The sequence below is a fragment of the Fonsecaea erecta genome (assembly GCF_001651985.1).
Source record: "Fonsecaea erecta strain CBS 125763 chromosome Unknown Scaff6, whole genome shotgun sequence".
NCBI lineage: Eukaryota > Fungi > Ascomycota > Eurotiomycetes > Chaetothyriales > Herpotrichiellaceae > Fonsecaea > Fonsecaea erecta.
In genome coordinates this window covers 2,195,141-2,217,082 of record NW_017387249.1, presented here as the reverse complement: position 1 = coordinate 2,217,082, position 21,942 = coordinate 2,195,141, and the positions used below count along the sequence as shown (strand labels likewise).

Genomic DNA, 21,942 nt, shown 5'->3' with positions numbered 1-21,942 from the left:
CCCAAGACCTCGGCGCGCACTGGCCAAGGGAACTTCGTGAGTCTTGGTTGATCTTCCTCTATCGAATCTCCGCTCCACTACTCCAAAGGACTGCCGCCGTGGTCATCGCCTCCGCGCCGAGTCGTAGTATCTCTTAGTCGTAACCTCTTGGCTTGCGGCATCTGCTCGATTGCCTTCCGCTATCAGTAAAGTGACGTGACCTTGGTTGATCCAGCCAAGCCTGCGTGCAGAATGAAATGATGCCCACGGTTGCTGGTGTGTAAGAGCTCGAGCACAGAAGAGGGGAGGGAAGCATACCAAGAGATAGCAGATTCAGCTTCCTCAGGAGCCTATGGCAGCCCTCTGCCAACCCGCTGGGAGATGGGATGGTGGCATTCAAAAAGCGCGACGAGTACTCCCTCCCTTTTTCTTTCCTCTGTCGCACGGCTGTTGCGCTGTTCAGAGCTTCTGTCCATTGGCCTCTCGACAAAGTTCCTAGACCCAACCGATCTTGACTTTTCTGTCGTGATTGTCTCCCTGGTAGGGCCGCCTCTTGCCTTTCCCATTCTGCCGTTGTCAAATCGGGAAAAATGAGCGTCGACGCATCGAAGGAATACACCCTGACACAGGAATCACCCACCGACTCGGAGAAGGCTGTGCCTTTTAACAAACACACTCCAGGGGATGGATATGTGCCTGAAACCCTCCGGGAAAGGGACTTCCTCACCCGCAATGGCCTCAACCTGGCAAGTTTCCGGAGACGTAAGACTTTTTCTTTTCTAGAAGTGTCGAGGTAGAACACGATATTGACAAGGTGGTACAGGGGACTGGGGCACAGGTGAGGACGAGCTTGATCGCTCCATGAAGTCGCGGCACCTGAATATGATCGCCATCGGAGGGTCGATCGGTGCTGGTTTCTTCGTGGGCTCTGGAGGAGCATTGACGCGAGGCGGCCCGGCTGCTCTCCTCATCTGTTTTCTCATCACCGGAATCATGATCTTCAACGTCGTCTATGCCCTCGGAGAGCTGGCCGTCATGTATCCCATCAGCGGAGGTTTCTACACGTACTCGGTTCGCTTCGTATGTCAAGATGCCAGACCCGTCCAAGATCAGAAGGCTGACAAGTGAGAAAGATTGACCCTTCATGGGGCTTTGCGATGGGTTGGAATTACGTATGTGTGCATGCCGATTGTTGATGGTAGTATTCCACTCACACAGAACAGGTCTTCCAATGGGTCATTGTCCTACCGCTCGAACTGACTGTCTGCTCCTTTACCGTCCAGTATTGGAACAAAGACATAAGTGTTGCCGTCTGGATCAGCATATTCTGGGGCTTCATCATCTTTATCAACATCTTCGGCACCCTGGGCTATGCCGAAGAGGAGTTCTGGTCTTCCCTCTTCAAACTCCTGGCAACTGTCATCTTCATGGTGGTTGCAGTCGTCCTCATTTGCGGCGGTGGACCCTCGAGCGGCATCTATGACGAGTACTGGGGTGCTCGGCTGTGGTACAACCCTGGTGCTTTTCAGAACGGTTTCCGTGGCTTTTGTTCCGTGTTTGTGACAGCCGCCTTCGCCTTCGCAGGCACCGAGCTCGTGGGTCTTGCTGCCGCCGAGTCCCGCAACCCCAGCAAGTCACTTCCGAGCGCCATCAAACAGGTCTTCTGGCGTATCACTCTGTGAGAGAGAAACCCCTACCGCCGGTGACTGTCCAGCTAATGGTCTTGGAAGGTTCTACATTCTCGGCCTCACTTTCGTCGGCCTCTTGGTTAGTTCTACTGACGATCGTCTTCTGAATGCGGCGAACCCGTACGCGGACGGCACGTCGCCTTTCGTGCTTGCGCCGCTCGATGCCGGCCTCATCGGCTATGACAGTTTCATGAACGTGGTCATCCTCGTCTCGGTCGTGTCGATCGGTGTTTCCAGCGTCTATGGCGGTTCACGCACCCTGACCGCCCTCGCTCAGCAGGGTTATGCGCCCAAGATCTTCGCCTACATCGATCGATCGGGCCGGCCGTTGCCCTCAGTGGTGCTCAACCTGGCCTTTGGCGGGCTGGCTTACATTGTGCTGGCATCGTCCGGGAGTATCGTCTTCGATTGGCTGCTCGCATTGTCGGGTCTCGCTGCACTATTCACCTGGGGTTCTATCTGCGTGGTAAGTGCCTTACATATCATCACTCCATATCCTTCGCCGTGCACCTTTTCTGACGTATTTGGGGGAGCAGGCACATATCCGGTTCCGAGCAGCATGGGCCCGCGCTGGACGCACCCTGGACGAGATCCCCTTCAAGGCCATTGGCGGCGTGAAGGGATCATATTTGGGCCTTTTCCTCGTCTGCGTCGCGCTGGCGGCACAATTCTTTGTCGCCATTGCCCCACCGTTCACGACCAAATTAGCCACGGCCGAGGACTTCTTCAAGGCATATCTGGCCCTCCCTGTAGTGCTGTTTTTCTGGGCTGTCGGATACCTCTGGAAACGGAAGGGCTTCCTCCGCCTAGACCAGATCGACCTAGACACGGGTCGTCGTGATCACGACTGGGAGACAATCCACGCGTACAGGGCCAGAGTGGCTACTTGGCCTTGGTGGAGGAAGGCACTCAGTGCCATTTTCTGATGGGATCGTGTGGCAGAAGATGTCATGACGAAGGGAAGAGTGGCGAGGTTAGTAAAGAGGCACGGTTCGTGCCTTTTTTGAGACGTAGGATGGGAGGGGAGAAGTGCCGATTATTGCAATACCGGTGAATAGGGGTGTGCTCCGTGAACATACATACAAAAATACATCAGAGCTGTTGCAATGTATGCACACATTCGGATCATCTCAGGCCCAAAGAGGCACGACTAGCCAATAAGACCAGAAGAACGAATTGCCCTTGTGAGGTCCTGATGGAAGTGGTGGAGATGTTCGGCATAGTTTCTGAAAAATTGGGCCGTAGCCAGGTTGCCTGCGGGCTGCACCGTGCACACCTTCTCTATCCTTCAGGGATGGACTAGAGTGTTGAAGCCAGATATGCATGGAGAGCGAAGGTCGAAATCAGAGAGTAATAAAACCTCATTCGTGAAGAACAAGAGCAAGTGAGTGCGTGGGTGTCTTGTTCAGATTCAGTCGAACCATCCGACCACTGAAAGAACGAACGCATGGCAGATCAGACCGATTAGCGAAGGCTAGTGAGGCGGGGGGATCTGGGATGGACGTGACGAAGATGGAAGAGATTGACAAGAAATGGGAAATGACAGCAAGAAGAGAAGAGGGAACATGAGCTGGTGCTGATGGTGATGGTGATGGTGATGGTGATGGTGATGGTGATGGTGATGGTGATGGTGCTGATGCTGGTGCTGATGCTCCTCTTTCTGCTCGTTCCTGAAAGTCATGACGTCGCAGGTCCGACATGTGCGCATCATGCACCATTTCCACCTCTCACCACCACCACCACCACCACCACCACCATCTCTATCACCATGCAACCCAATGTTCCTCCTCTCCCCCCCTTGTACACAATCCCCTTTTGATGGACAGCACTCCCTTCCACCACGACGTCGAGCGGCACAGCTCCACTGCTACCTCCTCCATGGCCCAGAAACCATCCAATTCCCAGCATCAGGCTGGACGCAAAAGGGTTCTCATTGTTGGTGCCGGTGCTGCTGGGTAACTTCTCTCCTCCCTCAAAATGCTTCGTCATGGTCATTCAATAACGGTGGTTTACTCCTACAGAATGTCCACGGCCCACCATCTCTCCCAGCATCCCGACAAATACGACATCACCCTCATCGACGCCGTCGACTACTGTGGCGGTCAAGCCTTCTCCTGTCCTCTCGACAAGGATCGACATGGAGCCAGCTGGTTTAACCAAGGAGTTCAAGGCGGGAGCTATATCTTCCACCACACCTTGACCATGTTCGCACGACAGGGATACCACGCCGACCCCGTCAATCTCCAGGTCTCCTTTGGCAAGGACAAGACCTTTTGGACCAACGTCTTCCCAACGGACCTGTTGGCTCGGCATCAGAGAGAGATCAAACGCCTCAATTTCGCCCTGAAATTCATGCGGTGGTTCGAGATCTTCTTCGCATTAATTCCCTTGAAGATCTTCTTCAAGCTGTGGTTTTTCTCCGAGGAGTTCACCAACACTGTTGCCTTACCCATGGTGGCTTTGTTTCTGGGAACAGGCAATGAAACCCCCAATGTCCCTGCCATCATGCTGGAGCGTTTGTGCACGAGCCCTACCTACGGCATGTGGTATCCCTTTGACCCGACCAGCATCGCGACCAATCACCCTCCCATGGTCGTCTTTCCCAACTTCAGCGAGTTCTATGAGACCTGGCGCAAAGATCTCGTCTCACGCGGTGTCACAGTCCGCCTTTCGACCGAACTTGCGGCTGTCCTCCACCGCTCAAAGTCCAGTGGCGTCGTCGTCTCTCTGAAACAGCGGACGCCAGCGCCTGACCACCACAACCCCATTGGCGGCGACCAGGATGCTCCGACGTTTGAAGAGCACTACGACGAACTCGTCCTCTGCTGCCTTGCCGACACCGCCAAACGGCTGCTCTCGCCCACCTCCTCCTGGCGCGAGCGGAAAGTTCTCGGCTCCGCCAAGTTTTCCGACGACATCACCATCACGCACACCGATTCCGCCTATATGAAAAAGCACTATCAAAACTTCTACTCGGAGTCTCTTGCCGTCCGAACCCTCGGGGGCAAAGACCAATCATCCCGCTGCGACTTTGGCGCGACAAATTTCCGCCCGATGTACTACATCAAGATGTACGACCAGGATCGGTCCAAGCTGGAAATGTGTTTCGACACCACCAACTACCAGGCACAGTTCCCGGACCAGGTGCCCTTCGAGGACCACGTGTTCCAGACCATCTTCCTCAACAAGGACCGGGACGGGCACCTGTGGAGCGACGACGAGATCGACGCGAGCAAGATCATCCGGAAGGACTGGTGGCACCAGTTGTGCCACTCGTACACGCACTACCTGCTCGTGGTCCCCTGGATGATGTTCCTGCAGGGCCAACGCCGGGTGCGCTACGCCGCGAGCTGGACGCTAGTCAATGCGCACGAGGTCGCCATCATGGCCGGCATCGCCGCCGCCGTCGACCTGGGCGCCGAGTACCCCGAGGACCTGGAGCACGACAAGTTCGCCTTCCTCAGCTTCCGCCTGTTCTACCTTCTGGCGTACGGCAAGTGGTATCGCCGACGGTACACGGCCGCAGCGAGGAGCAAGCGTGGCGAAGCGGAGAGTGACAAGGCCCAACAAGGCAAGAGCTGGGCCAGTGGCGTGTACGGCAGCGTGTACAAGGGGCCCGGCGTGGCCAAGGAGGAGCGGACGACGTGGCGCGAGGAAATGAAGGTCGGGAGGAGCACGGGGAATCTGGCCCAGGGCAATGCCGCGGGGAGGAGTCAGCCGTGAGCCACGAGCGCCATGCCTGAGGTCTGGACAAATAGAGACTCCTGGTCGGCCTTGGGATAAGTTCGAATGTATTATACAGTACTATACCCACACGGAGAAGGGATTTTCGGAAGGGCCTTCAAGGACAATTCTGGCATTGGGAACAGAGAAGATCTCACAATCTGGGTGAAGGTCGTTGAGTATATCGTTGGTCTGGGTCTAATGGAACTAGCTGCTGCATCATAATCGCTGCTGGTCGAAAACACCCTGTCGCTCGAGGGGAATATGCAAACTCAGTACCCATCCACGCCTTCTTCAGTTCATGCTTTTTTTCCCGAGCGGCCGAACATGACAACGAACCGAGAAAAAAATAATGAGGTCTACTCGTAGCCGCCACGCCTGGCCATGGTGCACCCCAAACCCGCGTCCGCGCCCACCCGTGTCTACAATGCCAACAACCCACGACACATCAGCCGGTAAAGAACTTCTTGTAGCTCTCCTTCTCCTTCTTGATGCTGTCAGCCAGAGTCTTCTTCGTCCGGGCCAGCTCGGTCTTGATGGCGGCGTCTTCGGGGGCCAGTTTCGCGGCCTGTTCAAAGTCCCGGAGTGCCTCCTCCAGGTCCTTCAGGGCCACTCGCGCTTGTCCTCGCCGGAAATACACCTTGGCCTTGTCGGTGTCCTTGGCGTCTTTCGGGATGGAGTCGATGGCGAACCCGGCCCACTTCTGCGCCTCCTCATAGCGTTTGGCTTTGTTGGCGAGAAGGGCCGAATTGCTGTGCAGGGTGAATCGCAAAGCGTCCATATTGCTCTGGAGATCCTTGGGGTCGTTGTCGTTGGCGGCCGGATATTCGTTGAGGTATCTGAGGGCCTTCTGATACTTCTCAATCCCTGTCTCGATATCTCCAGCTTTGAACGCCTTGTTGCCGAATTCCTTGAGGTCCAGCGCGATCTTGTAGTATTCTTCCCCTTTCAAGTCTTCGCCCTGGTCGTCTGGGTAGTCCTCGTACGGGTCGCCGGTCGGATCTGCCATCTTCTGGGTAGCTGTCTCATAGGCCCCACCTTCGAGTTGGCCACAGTCGGCTATCACCACATCACCACCAACCGGTTTGTCTGACTGTAAGGGGAGGTTTTCGATGGTGCGCACAATGTTCTTTCCGTTGATGACTTCGCCAAACACAACGTGCTTACCGTCTAGGTGAGGGGTGGGGACAGTCGTGATGAAGAATTGCGAACCGTTGGTTCCTGACTAGCTTTAGCCTGGGGCTCGGTCAAGCGTATCCATGTCTTCGTTGTCTTACCAGGACCGGAATTGGCCATAGAGAGGAGGAAAGGGCGGTCATGCTTCAGGTCGAAATTCTCGTCGTCAAACTTCTCGCCATAAATGGACTCGCCTCCAGTTCCATTGAACCTCGTAAAATCACCCCTGGATCATGAAAGCCTTGATGACTCGGTGGAAGATCGACCCTAGTCCGCACACTTAGTCCCGGGGCTCGTCCAACAACAGTGCACAGTGTATCCCACCTTTGTAATGGAGGGGTTTGCCTTGCTTTCCCATGCCCTTTTCACCGGTGCACAGAGCACGGAAATTCTCGGCCGTTTTTGGTACCACTGGAGGAGATCTTAGCGGAGGAGGGCGATTTGGGGAGATGACGGGAACTCATACCATCGTTGTACTGTTATGGGTGTCAGTCCGTGTTGCCCTCACAGAGGAAGCTGTGGGATACTTACAAGTTCAAAGACTATCCGGCCTTGTGGTCTATCGTTGATTGTGATGTCAAAGTAGACCCGAGGTCTTCCTGTACAGTGAGAGGTCGGTCAGGCTCGAGTGATGCGCATGGGAGAGTGGTGCGTAGTAAGGCTTACCACTTTTTGCTTGCGCCATGGTGTGAGTTGGGAGGATGAGAGCTGGTCAGGAGTATGAATGGTGTCGTCGCAGAATCCGAGGAACCGATGAAGAGTCGAGCAAGGAACAAAATGCACGGTGAGAGCCGCAGGCTCTTCAATCGCACAAAAACTTCTTGAATCTTCTTTGCTATTCACTGCGCTTGCGGCGGTCGGAGGGTCAGCCAATGGCGGGACGCTGGTGCCTGAGGGGCCCTCTTTGATTTGGCGGGGAAGAGGCTAGTGAGGCCTAGTGAGCCTATTTCTTACAGGGAAAGTCCCCCGAAACGCCCCCTAAATAACAAGCCTTGCAGGTGGTGTAGGTCGTGGCAGTCACGGAGCTTCATAGCCAGCACTTGATCCGTCCCTAACTTAGTTACATCATTACATTCAGTCGTGATTGCTTCAATCCTTCTTCCACACCACAGCATGATGGCGACATCTGCAGGTGCCTCCCAGGTAAAAGATGGCCATGATGGCTGTCCCTTTTCTTCTCGTCTCTCCCCTCCACCTTTCTTAAACCAACTTGACTACCGAGTACATCTTAGGCCACAGCAGCATCTTACATCACACATTAATCCCTTTTCTATTCGTGTTTGTGACATTTTCAGCTTTTTGCTCCAGCATTACTGTCTTCCACTATGGCATCCTCTCATGCTTCTTCCCATTCACAGCCCTCAACCCGGCCTTCAACTTCTTCCACCCAGGAATACCCTTCGGAAACAGTAGCCGCGGAACCGGTCCTGATCAGAGAGGGCAATTCCTGGGTCCTTTATATCACCGATAAGTCGCCCAACCCCGAGCCGGTGCCTGATCTTCAATGGGAGCAATGTTCGACCATCATTGTACGGATCAATCCCTTGCCAGATTCCCCAACAGGATCCGCAAACCCCATGGTGGACTTCAACCACGCCCCGACCTGCATGACAAGCCTGGTCAGTCGAGTTGAACAAGTCTCTGCGTCGATGAAGAGCAAGCTGCAAGATGATATCAATGCCGGCCAAAAGACAGTTCAAGTTGTTTTTGGGGAATGTTAGCTCCGTTCTCGCACAGCAGAAGGTGCATACGTGGCTACGCCCATCTGGCGTCTCTGCGACCTCGCTCAAATGATGGCAACCTTTCACTGGATTGAACCAGAATCGACCCACAATACTGCCGCCCTGGCATCTCAGGCGAGATTGCTCACTCCTCCCTTCATTCTGCCTCAAGTCAGCGTCTCCTGCCTGGATCGTGAGACCCCTGTGGAGCGCAGCACAGAGCACGAGGAAATGGTTTGGTATCGATGCCACCAAGTTCTTCAAGAGTCCTACAAGGGTGGCGAGCTCGCACAGCTCTTCCCCGGCGCCACCGGGGTGTGGAATCTTCTTGGGACTCACCTCATGAAATATGCTTACGTCGTCAAAGATCTGGGCGAGGCTCGTCCAACCGCGTCGTCGATCATTCCGGCCACATCTGACGACCTAAAGCTCCCGGACGACGTGATCCGCAACGGGATGAAGGAGACGCCAGACCCAGAGAACTACCTTTACATGAGACCGCCTCCCTCGACAAACGGGTCCGGTCATTCTTGAATGTGGACGCGAGGCCTGGAGGGCTAGTCAAGCACTTGGAAACGTGCTTGTACTCGTTCTGTGTGGGTGGCAATGGCACTGATGGACAGTGGGAACCATCACCGCGGGTAGAGGAATTGTCATGTTGCGAGAACACACTCGTTGCAAGAACGCTTATACACTAGTCGTTCTTGAGATTAGATGAATAGGGACCGAGACAATTGGTCAAATATAAGATTTTTGTTGTCCTCCACCATCGTCGTGATCGGTTTACTTGTTAACGGGACTCGGTCAAGCTCTTGATCTATAGCTCACGGGACAATGTGATGACGATGGAATCTTTCAGCTTGGGCCGGCAACGTACACAGCATAGCCTTTTCTCGAGGATCAGGCACTGAGGCGGCCGGAAACTGACACATACCACCACTTCAAACACTATCGATCCTAAACCGTGACACCATCAATCAATGGAGGATACCTGGGGAATCTACTATGTGTTGCCACAGGATGTGTGAGGCTGAAGAGTTGTCGACCTGGCGGTGGATGGATGGTTGACGTTGGCGACCTGTATCTGCTTGCTTACAGTAAGTAGACTTCGCATCATGCAACCATGCAACCATTAACTACCAGCAGCTCAGCCTCTCTTCTTCTCTTCTTCTCTCTATGTAACTCTCTCTCTCCGTCTCTCTGTCTCTGTGTCCTCGTGTCCAATAGCTTCGGCATGAGATGAGAGCCCGTCCTGCGCCTCTCACCTCGTATTCCTCGGGCCCTTCCGTCCGTCCATCCGTCTCTTTTGTTCCCGTGCCCCTTTTCATTTGAGGGGAGCTTCTTCTTCTTGGCCGGCTGGCCGGCTGGCTCGTACAGAACAGAACGGATGCCCAGGCCAGGCCAAGCCAAGCCATCCATCCATCCATCCATCACAATCCAGCCAGCCATGCGACAGTGGTAGTAGTGATCATGATCGACTGGCCCCTTTGGTCAGCAGTGAGTGACTCGGAGCTGAAAAATAAAAGACAAAAGGCGGGGGAAATAATACTGTGGAGGCAATTACATACATACGTGGTTGGTGGATTGGGTGGGTTGGTCACTCACTGAAGCCAGGGTCAAGCAAGGTTCTAGAACGGGAAGAAGGCCTGTGTAATGACACCACCACCACCACCACCACCACCACTACAAGGACACTCATTCACTCACTCACTGTATTATTCCGTCGATCATCGCTCTTACTGAATCAATGGCCCACCCACCGGTTATTGCACAGGCCCATCCATCCATCCATGCATGGGTCGGGTCAAGCAAGGCCAGGTGGGGGACACTGAGAGGAAGATAGAGGGAGAGAGAGTAAGTGAGCAAGTAAATTCAAAATCCAAAACACACACGAAAGGTGCTCATCGCGTCACGTCACGTCCCGTCACGCTCCTCCTCGCTCGCATCGTGCGTGGGCGAGCAACGCAAAAACGGGAAACCGAAACGAAACGCAGGTCAGGTGTCAGGTCAGCTCCCTTTCAGCTCATGCACGCACGACACGAGGCTTGTGCTACCTCCCTACTGACTGTACCCATCGCATACCGTGGCTCCCAATCAATCGATCACTCCTTCGGCGAGTAGTATGTATCCAGCTACAGATCAATATCTGCAATGCCTCGCAAGGCGTGAGGGGAAGGAGTCCTCCCATGGCGAGGCAGGACAGTGCTTGTGGACAGGTAAGTAGGTCACCGTACCGTGCATGCATGCATACATGCATCAGCACAGGCGTCCGACCCTCGTCACATCTCGAGGACCTTGGCGTACATATTGCGCAAGCATCTTCTTGTCTTGCGCGCGCGGATCGAAACCACCATGCCAGGGCGTCAGGGCGTCGGGGCGTCAGCAGTCACAGCTTGTTGCTGCTCGAACCGTCCACAACTGCATCTGAATGGCTGTCCGTCCGCTCTCGGGGCCCTGTCAACAAGCTGTGACATCGTGGATACGAATGCAAGCGTTCAGCTGCTGCGTATGGCCAGCCCCCCCTCGTTTCCGCCGCCCTTGGCTGATCAGCTGAGCCTGATCGACCAAAGGGACATGTCTATAAAAGGCCGGAAGGGGATCAACATCGACTGACTGACTAGCTGCTCTTCTCTCAGCCTTAGCATCTTCATCGGGCCCTCGCATCGCCTGTTCTTGCGCCTCCACAGCCCACGACCTACCGTTTTCCCCAACAAGACAAGAAAAGAACCCTCTTTTCATTTCCGAGAGAAACTTCTCCAATACCACCAGCAACAATCTGACACACAATGGTCCGCCTCCGCCTCACCAACCAGCAGACCGGGCACGGCATCAACGCCGACATCCCGCTGCTGGACCACGAACAGCCCATCCGGGAATTCTACCCGCTGGACGCGAACGGACAGCTCCTGATCAACGCCGCCGAGCTGACCGCCGACTTCCAGGGCGTGTCGGTCGTCGTCAACGTCGGCGGCCAGTCGGTCACTCTCTCCACGAACAAGACCTTCGGCGAGTTCAATAGCCTGGTGAACGCGGCGGACGGCAATATTCTCGCGACACGGGCCTGAGTTGCGTTTCAGGCCGGTAGGATGCAAGCAGGTGAAGAGACGGACCAAGCGCAGTCAAAAGAGGAGCAGCATGGTGGGGAGGTTGTAATGAGAAGGAATGGTATACGGTGCTGTGATATGTGTGCCGAAGACACAATGCCCAAAGAAAGGTTCCTCCGATGATGAGTCAGACTTGTGAAGACTCGATCGGGTGGATGATGGAGAATTGTCGCTCATTCTTCTGCAATAGGCAAGAAAAAAGAATACCTACCTACCTACCTACCTCCCTACCGATCAGCCTTGCTGCCCCCAATGCGAAGTTTCTCTTGAAGAGGTGCAATTGGTTGCCCTTTTTACTCCTTCTCCTCCAGATCCATTCCTTGTTCTCGTTTCCAGATCACGCGAGACGATGCAGCACATCGGTCCTCAGCCTATTGCTCAGAGCCACTCCGTATCCTGCTACGCTCATGATGCTGGATCCGTCGTCGTCACGATCCACAGCTGCATGTAGGCCCATACGAGGGGCTGTCATGCAGTCAGGACTTTCCGAGTATACCGTCGAGAGATGCCCATAAGATCCTGCGAAAGTCGCAATCAGTGTGTGTCCGGTCGGTTCAACCCGTGAAATCCAGTTGCCACCGGCCAGGCCTCAAGATTGAGTCTTGACTGTTGAGTCTCGATCGATCGATAGATCAATAGATCGACGGATCGACGGATCAGCCGATCGATGAACCACGGTGCCCATGGAACTTCCCCAAAGTCCTCGTTCACGCCAGAAGTCTAGGCCTCGGATAGGTCCAAGGCTCGGGAGGATGCTCTGGCTGGCTTCCTCCTACAACCCACACCTAGACCTCACGGGCATGTTCCCCCATTCCCTCCCGCCCAAAAATGCCAATCACGCCTGGTCCTGTGCATGCGCGCTAACACACACAGTGGCACGCCCACAATGCTTGCAGCCCGTATGCTGTGCCCCGACCGTGGCCCGGCGCAGGTCCCCTTGGAGCTTCGACTGGCCCGCTTTGGTTGGGGGTGAGGCTGCACGGGCATGGGAACGGGCATGGAAGTGGTCTGAGGCGAAACAGGGGGTAGAAAAAGGGCGACAGCCACAGATTTAACCCTTACCCTTACCCGTGCAACGACGCATGCGCCACTGAGAACCCCCAAATACTTGCCTGCCTGTGCGGGAGGTTGGTACATTCCTGGTGATGGCGGGGGAGGGAGGTCGTGTCCCGCGGTGCATACTGTACACACCACCGCGCAGGCTGGGCTAGGCTGGGCTGGGCTGGGCTAGTCTCCGCCTTCTTTCCCGTTGAGCAATGAGGTGAGATTGCGATGCAATGGGACAAAAAGCCTGGGCTGGCGCAAAGCCCTCGTTGTGGTACGGGTGCTGGCAGGAAGATGCCCAGAGCCTGGAAGGAGAGATGGTCTTCGTCATCGTCGTCGTGTTGATCACGATGGTGTGGAGACACTGACCGGTCAGTACGAAGTGGTGAGATTGCATGCACGCCCTTCCACACACCACAGGGTGACCGACCCTCGCGAATCCGACTGGCGAGGTTGGCACATCTGCGGTGCAAGTATGGTGACTTGGCCTGAGTAGTCCTGACACGAATGCAAATGTCGTTGCACAGTCAGGCCCCTGGTCCAGACTTGAACTCTTGCCGTGTGTCCCTGCGTCTGAGCGTTACTCAATCACCTCCAGAGCCTTATCCCTGCCATTCCCCGTACCGGTCTGGACCCTGTGCAATTTGCGCAACTTCCCCAGAATGGAGGAGGTTGGTCTGTCACACGCAAGGTGTAACAACGACAAAGAAGGCAGAGAGAGGTTGGGGGATTGTGGTCGCACCGAGACGACCCTGCAGGTGCTGGGCGGCATGAGGTCCGTGACACGGGGATATGCATCAGAAAGACAGCTTCAGCTGGAAGCCACGAGGGAGGGAGGAGGGAAAAGGGAAGAGGGGAGGAAATTAGGTATGCTGCAGAGTACAGACACCGGCCGGTCGTCGTCGAAAGGCAACACCGCCTGTGCTGTAAAACAGATCCGGTTTTGATTGTGGTCAGAAGTATCATCTCTGCAGTCGGACCAGGTTCGGTCGGGTTCTAAAGCTGAGCAGAATGCCCATCACTTCCACGCCGTTGTTCTTGTTCCGAGCGTGGATCAACATTCAGGCTGTGGTTAGCTTCTCCTCGGGATTCCATAATACGTTGGAGATGAGACCCGAGAACACTCATCCTGTTTGCACTCAGACTGGAACTGAATCCATTCTCGGAGTGTACTGGTTGAACAGTCCCTCGCACAAGAGACACGATGCGCGGCAAGACATACCCTCTAACTTACTTTCTTTGGTCTGCATGAGATAAAGGGGATTGGATTGGTTGACACAACCTTGTGGTCGATGCTTGAATACACCACTGATCGGCTTCATCCAAGAAGAGTTCTGAAGGAAGTGAGCCTCGAGGGCGTCAGGTCTAACACGTTGTGCTCCAAAGAACCTGTCTGTATGCATCGGCAAAAAAAGCAGGGCGGATTGGTAACTGGCATTGGTTTCTGGTCAACCTGAACATGTGGTCGCCGTCCAAGGCAAGCATGATTCCAGTTCTCGCCCAAGAGCGAGGTGAACTGCAGTGACACGGCAAGATGAATGAGGAGCTGGGATGCATACACAGAGTCTCGTGCCCAGCGAGACATGCCACGCAACCGGGTGAGAGAATGTGGTTCGGCTTCATGTTCTTCACTTAGATATGACAAGAGATGTTTTGTCGGTGGTCTGGAGCCTCAGAGTGACACAAGCCAGCCGTCACTACGTTTACCAACCTTTCTTCTCTCCCCAAGTTGTACAGGAGACAAGCCATCCGAGATCAGCATCTTCCAGAGGATCCCTGCCCCTGCCCTGTCATTGTCTTGTCACAGAAAACCGTCAGTGCCGAATGTCAAAACGTCAGACAAGCGATTATTTTTCTTGCCTCAAGACGAACGAGCAACGGGGTGTCCACTGTCCAAGAGAGATGGCGAGTAAACCTTTGGACGTGGGACTCCAATTGCCACCATCCCCAGCACACCTTGTGTACAAGACACACCTGCCACAGCAATACCCACGAGGCTCTGCTTGGCTCGGGCTCCTCACTCTGCGGCCCACCAGCGGAGCGAAGGTGTGAGCAGTGCTCTACTTGTCGATGTGGCTGGTTCTCACAAGATCCAGTACACCATGTCATATGTCATCGCCGCTCAGCACCCACTTGATCTCACAGGGAAAATACCTCATCCAGTTAGGCTTCATGTATAGTAGTTGCGTTCCGCATTGAAGAAGCATTTTGAGACGTCGACCGTGGCCAAGGTGGACGTTTAGCCGCAGGAGGAGTACTAGCTGCGGAAATATCTCATCATACTTCCACACCCTTTGCAACGGCGAGAAGGTGTAGCAGCAGATCCACCCACGGGAAGTAGTGTTCATAATAGGGCGGCCAGACTCCAGTGAGTTTTAAGCCGCATTTAGACATGGTTTTTGCTGTCTTCCACGTGAGATGCAAACCACCCGTGACCGTGTGGCGCAGGCTTAGATCCGCCGTGTTGAGGACATAGGCGACGCAAAAGGTGACGACAATAGACCTTGCAGGTGATACCCTCAGTAATCACAAGTAAACACAATCACCGCGATGAGAATAGTTTCGAGTCTGCGTGCAGAGGTAGTATGATCAAGTATGTATATCGGATTGGGAAAGGTCTGATATCCACACGAAAACTTCGTGGCGATAGTGAGAGCACCTGTGCGTCATTCGCAGGGCGTCTTGTGGCGCAAAACCAAAGAGTGACTCAAAGAAACAGAGTCAAGAGGCCATGTCGTCGAGCAAGGCCACTTCTCACCCAGTATCACTGGGCAATCTGCGGTTGGATTCAATAGGCGATGAATGCAATTTTCCACATGTTCCTTAACACCTCGTCGCGCAGACGAGATGGTGTGTGAATGAGACACGCAGCGCTGATCCAGCAGCTATACCAGTGAGCACACGCGCCTTCGAAAAGAATACGCCCAATGGTGGTGTTTTCTCTTCATAGTGACCACCCATTATACCCCCCCACTGGCAAAAGGACGCAGGTGGAGATGATGAATTCTTACCTCAGCCTGGAAGGATTCAACCCGTACGAGGTACGTGTCATCCCATCATAAGGCCCCATGCACTTTGTGAACTTATCGAATCCTCAGGCAAGAAAAAAAGAATATTATGTGTTGTTGCAATTGGCGCTCTCTCCACCACCCCATCCATGGTGGGTGAGATGCCTAGCACATAGGCGGGTTCCTACAGGTATTCCACTCCATAGCTTGTCAGCATAGAAAATCAAGAAAAATCCATCGGTCCAGCCAGCCTGCTTTGCTTTCTTTGGCCTTCTCTAAGAATCTGAGATGGGACATGAGCTGTCTCAGAAACCTTGCGGAGGAGAAGCGGTCATCCACCAGGAAAGAAAAGGGGGAAGAGCTAATCCACCTGTCAATAATGTACCTCAATGTCTGTATTGGATAATATTATTTGGGGGCCGGCACGCCATCGGAGGGACGGCGATCGGTAAAGACACGAGTAAGGAACGAGTCCCACCTGGCCGGCGCCTACGTCGCTCGCCTATCGATAGTGGTGCTCCGTATCGATAGCCATATCGATAGCGATAGCGATAGTGAGCTGACAAGAGGCGACGAGGGGCAATAGTTTCAGTCAGCCATCGTTGATCATTGCTCTTTCCAATTTCCACCCATCTGCTCCTTTCTGGTCGACAAACGAATAAGGCCGCTGCCTCGTGTTTGCGAGACATTTTATGCACGAGTGACGGCCTCTAACTGACACATGCAGGAGGATCCAGAGAGGGTGGAGGGGAACCAACCACGCGGGATCGCAGTCCAGTCAGCCCCTGAAGCGAGCGTTCGTCGCCGTCCACAACAAGAAGTCGGGGAAGTTCTTTTGAGCGAGCGCTAATACCTCCGACACTTACGAGAGCCTTGGGAGAAGGCTGAAAAGGGGAGCGGGTTGGGCAAAAAGGCACTCACTGTCCAGTGTGTGTGTTTGTTTGTGTGTGTGTGGCTCCCTTCGCTCGGTGTTCCCCGATCTAGCAGCTGAATGCATGCGTCCATGCTAGAGTTAAGTGTCGGACTGCACTCTACGAAGGTACCGAATACTGAGTGAGGTACTTCCTCGTACAAGAAAGGCAGCAAACGGCACCACCGACCCAACTTTGTAAGCGAAGGGTCGCTCAGCCCTATTCTCCACCACTTACCATTGGCCTCCTCCTCCTCCTCCTCCCCCTGCGAGCTACTTACCCGAACTCCTGGCTTGGACTTTGACTTTTGGGCCCAGCGGCCAGCGGCGTGCACCTTGTCTCGTCGGTCCCGAAGAGGGAGACTGAAACTTCCCAGTGCATGCCGGAAACGACTTGGCTGCATGCCAGGCCAGCCAAGGAGGAAACTAGAGCATCGAACTCGTTTCCAACATAGCTTGGTCAAGGCTTTTTTTTTCTCTTTCGTGTTGGCCGAATCCAGAATAGTCAAGTCGCTCTCAGCACCAAGGAAGACACGGCACAAACACTCACAAACGAGGCGACCAGCAACCACGTGGATGGGGGCGGAGTAGACTCATGGATCCCCCGTGTCCCCCTTTTAGTCGTTGGGGTTAGCGAACCTCTGACCTCGTACTACCTACTCGGACCGTAGGCCGTCCCAGAGAAAACAAGCAATCCTCAAGCTTGTTCAGGCTCTCCTCAGGCCACAAGAAGCGCTCGAGACAACAATGACGAATGATGCTGAAGGAGGCATCCCAAGTCGCTTACTGGTAAAAGGGTCACTCCTGTATACGTCGGCTGACAGGGCAAATGAGCTGCTAACATTATTTCACGTCATTATTTGCCTCATCCCCTCACCGGCTTGCTTACCAGTCTGATCGACTGATCGACTGATCGAGGGATTTTGCGGAGGCGGCCATGGCCACAGGGGTAGTGAGCAATGGGTAATGGGTTGTCTGGAAATGCTTCCGTCCACCCCCTCCTTGTTGTGTTGGGAGGGATGGAGGCCTGAGCCGGTAAGGTAAAGAAGAGGTGGTGTCGTGACATTCGATGCAAGCAAATACCACCCCAAATACCTCCCACGTACTCTGTTGTAAACCGGGCAAATGTGCAGGATGCAAATCACTTCCTTGTTCGATCAACGAAGGATTCTACTAGAAAGGAGGCCAAGGAGGGCTTCCACCCACTGCCACTGGACCACAGGATACTTTCTCCAGCCGGCCGGTTGCCCCGCGATCCCCCTGCCTCAAGGGAGCGAGCGTTGGCAAGCGGCTGTAGAAAAATTTCGACGACCTTCTTTTCTCCGGCTCGAGGAAAGCCAGGCAAAGAGAAGGGAGCAGGAATCCGGTTCGCAAGCCGACCATTCTTGCCCCCCCCCTCCCACAAACACTTTGTGAGTTATTGTAAGATCGGTTGCCTCTTTTGTCGACAGGCTTGGCTGCTGCAGGTGGGTGGTTTGAGTGGGTTGACAGTTTGTTGACCTGATGGGTCTGGGATGGAACGAGCGCCTCCCCTTCTCTACGAGGCAGGTATCAGAGGTGGTGAAGCGTTCCTATTGCCACATGTGTGGAGTAGCGAATCTCACTTCCTCCCTTGGTTAGGTGGATGTGTCCTCATGCTTCTGGGTATTGTTTGTGGCTCCCCAACTTTACTCGCGTGCACGGCACGTGGATTCGTCTCATGAGTGTGTGGGCAGTCGGTTCTGGCATTGCTCGCCGAACTAAACAGCCCCAATCATTCACCGTCTTTACCGTAGAGGAGGGAGGGGGGCCGCGCGATCGAACGCCAACGAGTGAGTGGGTGGGAGCACAACTACCCCGTGGTAGATAGGGGAAGGGAGAAAGAGGGAGGATCGCTTGTTACGTTACGTTTGGGACTGGTTAGGTTAGAGAGGTCAGCCGCTCCCGCAACGACTAGAGAGGACTTTCTGTGCCCTTGTACCTCATATTGATCGGTAGTATTATCAAACGAAAACGGGGGGGCGAGGGAATGAATATCAAATCCAACCAACGAGCTCGTCCACCTCCCTCCTTCCCATCCAACGTATGGACTGCGTACCTCGTACTGCGTCGCGCGAGCCGCGCATGTAATAAGTAAGCACTTGCACCAGAAGCAGACCGGGGGGGTTGCTATTGGGATGCTCGAATTGAATTACAAAGACAACACCATATTTGGAAGAAGCGACAGCACGGAACGAGCGTTCCATAGCATGATGAAGTTGTCCAATAGACGTTTTTCATTTCCATATTTCATTCTCTGCTACCCGAGAAAGGGTGGGCGATCTCGAAAAAACTCTCAATTCGCCTCTTTCCCAGAAGCATTCTGGTTCTACTCACTCTCACACATCGAGTACGAGCCATCCATCCACATGCATCCATGTCAGCTCGACCCATAATCTTGTTTGATAGCCTGCGTCTTCGAGAGACCGGTAGAGAGTGGGAGAAGACATTTTGAGTTCCATCATTTGCTGTTTCTCAGAATAACATACAGCCACATTGGGTATCGTTCACACATACAACAGAGGATAACAAATCCAAACACAAAAAGACGTTCCCACATTTTGGTGTGGAAAACGTGTCGGGGCCAAAAAAGGACAACAGATCCAACTCAGCACTTGAGGGATCATGATAGAAAGCTAAAAACTTCTTTCCGAGAGGCAACGAAACAAAATCCCCATTGACCGGGGACACTTTTTCGGTTCCATTGCGGGAGAAAGACAAACGCCGTGGAAAAAAACAAACCCGCCAGTTTCCGTGTATCCCCCCGTTTCATTGGTGCCATGTTCCGTTTTTCGTAGCCTTTCAAAGAAGTCGTGATACATTTAGACAAAGGAAAAGCGGGGGCCCTTTTCGAGGGCGCGGACGTCTTCCCAGACACTGTTCAAGGTCTCCACCAGAGGCTCAGGGAGGGGCCCTTGTTCGAGGATGTCCATATTCTCTTTGAGTTGTGAGAGCTTGGAGGCACCGACGATGACGGCGTCACCGTACTCGGCACCAAGCTGTGAATGCCAGGTCGTCCATCGGAGAGCGGCAGCGTGGCCACTGATGCCAAACTTTTTGGCTTGTTGGCGAACAATCTCGGCCGCGGCAAAGAGAGGATCCTGAAAGTAGTCGCCGGCATATTTGGCACCTAGGGGCGAGGCGATGTTCCACCGGCTGTTTCTGTCTCTCGTCGAGGCCCGTGAGACCTTGTTAGAGAAGAACCCACAAGCCGAGGGGCTGTAGGCGTAGAACGCAATGTTGTGCTCGCGGAGGACCGCGAACAATCGCTCCTCGCCACCCCGGCAGATGGGGTTGTATTGTCCTTGATAGACGGAAGGTTTGACAAAGCCGTTCTCTTCGCAGATGCGGACAATCTCTTCTACTTCCTCCACCGAGTAGTTGGAGAGGCCGAAGCGTTCAAACTTGCCTTCATAGTAAGCCTTGTTCATGGCCTCGCAGGTCTCCTTGAATGGGGTTGCTCGATCCGGAGCGTGGAGATACATGACATCGACGGCGTCGGTGTTCAAGGCTTCGAGTGATCGGTCAATGCTCAAGGCAATGTTCTTGGCTCGATGGGATCCGGGCATGAAACTGGAGACTTTGGTCGAGACATTGGCCCATTTCGATAATCGGAGTGCATCCTCGCCCAACAGCTTTTCGCAGGTGCCACCTCGGCCCACTGGGTATGCTCGAGCAGTGTCGATGTCGGCGTAGCCTCTTGAACGGAACAGGTTGACGAACTTGGAGGCTTCCTCGACGGTGGTGATTTTAGCCAGCGGTGACAGGTTCGATCCCACTGATGCTGTGCCCAGCACGACTCTCAAGGGAGGCTTGCAGGGCACTGGAGGGACGACAGGCATAGGCAGATGCTCGGCGTTATCAAATGTGCTTGCGCGCGAGCGAGCGGTTGGTGTGACGGTTAGATCTGTGGCGTCGGTATCTTCTGATAGTCTTGAACTGAACGAATATGCTGAACGAGATGATGATGCGGAATTGGGGTACTCGAGAGATGTTCTTTTCCAATGGGTGCCCAGGTTGGCCATATTTAATTGCGGGAGGTCTTCGAGCCTCGATCTGAGTGCTGCGGCCATTGAGCCCATGTGTCGGTCTTGTGACATTGTGGGGGATTGAGGATAATCGTAGTCTGCCATTGCCACTGAAGGTATAGGGGACATATGGCGACTAATATAGAGAGAGGGTCGGGGGCGAGGACAGGTCGCTGTATTTGGTCTGCAATGTATTTGAGAATAAAGTCACTCAGAGGAATACAGTCAGCTGTGCGTTGGGTGGGTGGTGTGGAATATAGTTAATCAGCAGGGCAGAGGACAAAGGCTTTTGTAGGTCTTTGTCAACACAACAACAACGGTTTGCCGTCTCGAGGTAGATCACAGTGAAGGAGAGTGTGTGTATACCGAGTAGTAGTATAAGAGAGTCTGGGTAGGGGACGTGGAGGGCGGTAGACGGGAGTATATCTAGGCTGGGACCTGAAACGGAGGAGTTTGCCGACAACAGCCATCCGCTTTGGGGTTTGATGGGCAAATGGGCCAGGATCCAAGGGTCGCCACACTTGTTTGCGTGGCCCAGGGCAGATGAGCACTCAGCAGAGCCTGTGGCGAGCGCCGGCCAAGTCTCGAGCATTCCTCCTTGGCTATCCTGAGTTGACGCAGCCAGCCAACGGTCCTGGGTCCTGGGTCCTGGCGTTTCCACCCACTTGAACCCAGAACCCAGAGCCACCCAGGTGACACGGAACCCACAGTCGCCGTGGTTCCACCTGTGCGTCGTGACCCTGGTCAGCTGTTGTTCCATCCCTGCCCCCTGGTCCAGAGCACAAACTTTCCCATTGCTCGGCTCAAAGTGAAAAAAGCCCCCTTGTTGATGCGTCGACGCCCATGCCGTGCCGCAGCTTTTCAACTAGCCTGCTCAGGGTCTAGTGGCCTTCCTTCTCGCTCAGCGCCAGAGAACACCTTTCGCCGAGTCACGGCTTGTGCACGTCGCATGCTTGGGCAAGTCATGATGCGGGTGCCTCTCCAGGTGGCCTCTAGGTGATCTCAGCCCAGTCAGCCGCTTCCCTCGTACATGCCGATTCGGTCAGCGAAATACTGAGTACGCAGTGCTGAGTCCTTGCAGCGGCCCAGTCTCCGCTTTGGGGGCTTGTTGCGCCAGACCTGAGCTTCAAAGCGTCATACCTGTCCCAAGCGGTTCAAATGACACACAGCTGGTGGAGGCGCTGCTCTTGGCCTCCTCGTGGGCTCCAGGGCTTCTGAAAAGCCTCTAGGGGTCACCGATCGGCAACTCAATCAGCAACAAAGATGCGCATACTCCCGGGCGATGCGTGCTGCAGGTCGTCTCTGAACAGAGGCAGTCCATCCGAGCCGCGGCGTGGGTGCTACTCACTGCCAGTTGCAGCAACTGAGTATACAGTAATTCAATGGCCCTCACAAATGACTGTACTCATTCTTCTCGACACATTCGGGCCCGAGCCATTGTAAAGACCACCCTTCAGATGGCGTCAGTGAAGGTGTGGAGAGATTAGCGGCTGTTAGCCGCGATTGGGCAGTCCGGGTAGCAGTCCTCCGTACGCGGTATATT

At 54.3% G+C, this 21,942-nt stretch overlaps 7 protein-coding genes across 7 annotated transcripts; 5 read left to right on the top strand and 2 right to left on the bottom strand.

Annotated features, from left to right (window-relative positions):
• Window positions 1-569: 569 nt before the first annotated feature.
• On the top strand, window positions 570-2,593 carry AYL99_07819 (hypothetical protein; the record flags this gene model as incomplete). Its single annotated transcript, XM_018839328.1, has 6 exons — window positions 570-741; window positions 803-1,059; window positions 1,113-1,151; window positions 1,203-1,657; window positions 1,710-2,133; window positions 2,204-2,593. The coding sequence occupies 6 exons, from the start codon at window positions 570-572 to the stop codon at window positions 2,591-2,593; spliced, it is 1,737 nt and encodes a 578-aa protein (XP_018692096.1).
• Window positions 2,594-3,689: 1,096 nt separating this feature from the next.
• On the top strand, window positions 3,690-5,390 carry AYL99_07818 (hypothetical protein; the record flags this gene model as incomplete). The annotated part of the gene is made up of 1 exon (XM_018839327.1): window positions 3,690-5,390. The coding sequence occupies one exon, from the start codon at window positions 3,690-3,692 to the stop codon at window positions 5,388-5,390; it is 1,701 nt and encodes a 566-aa protein (XP_018692095.1).
• A 448-nt stretch (window positions 5,391-5,838) lies between these two features.
• Window positions 5,839-7,251, bottom strand: AYL99_07817 (peptidyl-prolyl cis-trans isomerase D; the record flags this gene model as incomplete). Its single annotated transcript, XM_018839326.1, has 6 exons — window positions 5,839-6,611; window positions 6,668-6,792; window positions 6,869-6,977; window positions 7,033-7,042; window positions 7,098-7,165; window positions 7,233-7,251. The coding sequence occupies 6 exons, from the start codon at window positions 7,249-7,251 to the stop codon at window positions 5,839-5,841; spliced, it is 1,104 nt and encodes a 367-aa protein (XP_018692094.1).
• A 640-nt stretch (window positions 7,252-7,891) lies between these two features.
• On the top strand, window positions 7,892-8,287 carry AYL99_07816 (hypothetical protein; the record flags this gene model as incomplete). The annotated part of the gene is made up of 1 exon (XM_018839325.1): window positions 7,892-8,287. One exon carries the CDS (start codon window positions 7,892-7,894, stop codon window positions 8,285-8,287), a length of 396 nt encoding a protein of 131 aa, XP_018692093.1.
• A 72-nt stretch (window positions 8,288-8,359) lies between these two features.
• Window positions 8,360-8,821, top strand: AYL99_07815 (hypothetical protein; the record flags this gene model as incomplete). Its single annotated transcript, XM_018839324.1, has 1 exon — window positions 8,360-8,821. One exon carries the CDS (start codon window positions 8,360-8,362, stop codon window positions 8,819-8,821), a length of 462 nt encoding a protein of 153 aa, XP_018692092.1.
• Window positions 8,822-10,473: 1,652 nt separating this feature from the next.
• Window positions 10,474-11,352, top strand: AYL99_07814 (hypothetical protein; the record flags this gene model as incomplete). Its single annotated transcript, XM_018839323.1, has 2 exons — window positions 10,474-10,503; window positions 11,104-11,352. The coding sequence occupies 2 exons, from the start codon at window positions 10,474-10,476 to the stop codon at window positions 11,350-11,352; spliced, it is 279 nt and encodes a 92-aa protein (XP_018692091.1).
• Window positions 11,353-19,193: 7,841 nt separating this feature from the next.
• AYL99_07813 (hypothetical protein) lies at window positions 19,194-20,504 on the bottom strand (the record flags this gene model as incomplete). The annotated part of the gene is made up of 1 exon (XM_018839322.1): window positions 19,194-20,504. One exon carries the CDS (start codon window positions 20,502-20,504, stop codon window positions 19,194-19,196), a length of 1,311 nt encoding a protein of 436 aa, XP_018692090.1.
• Window positions 20,505-21,942: the final 1,438 nt, after the last annotated feature.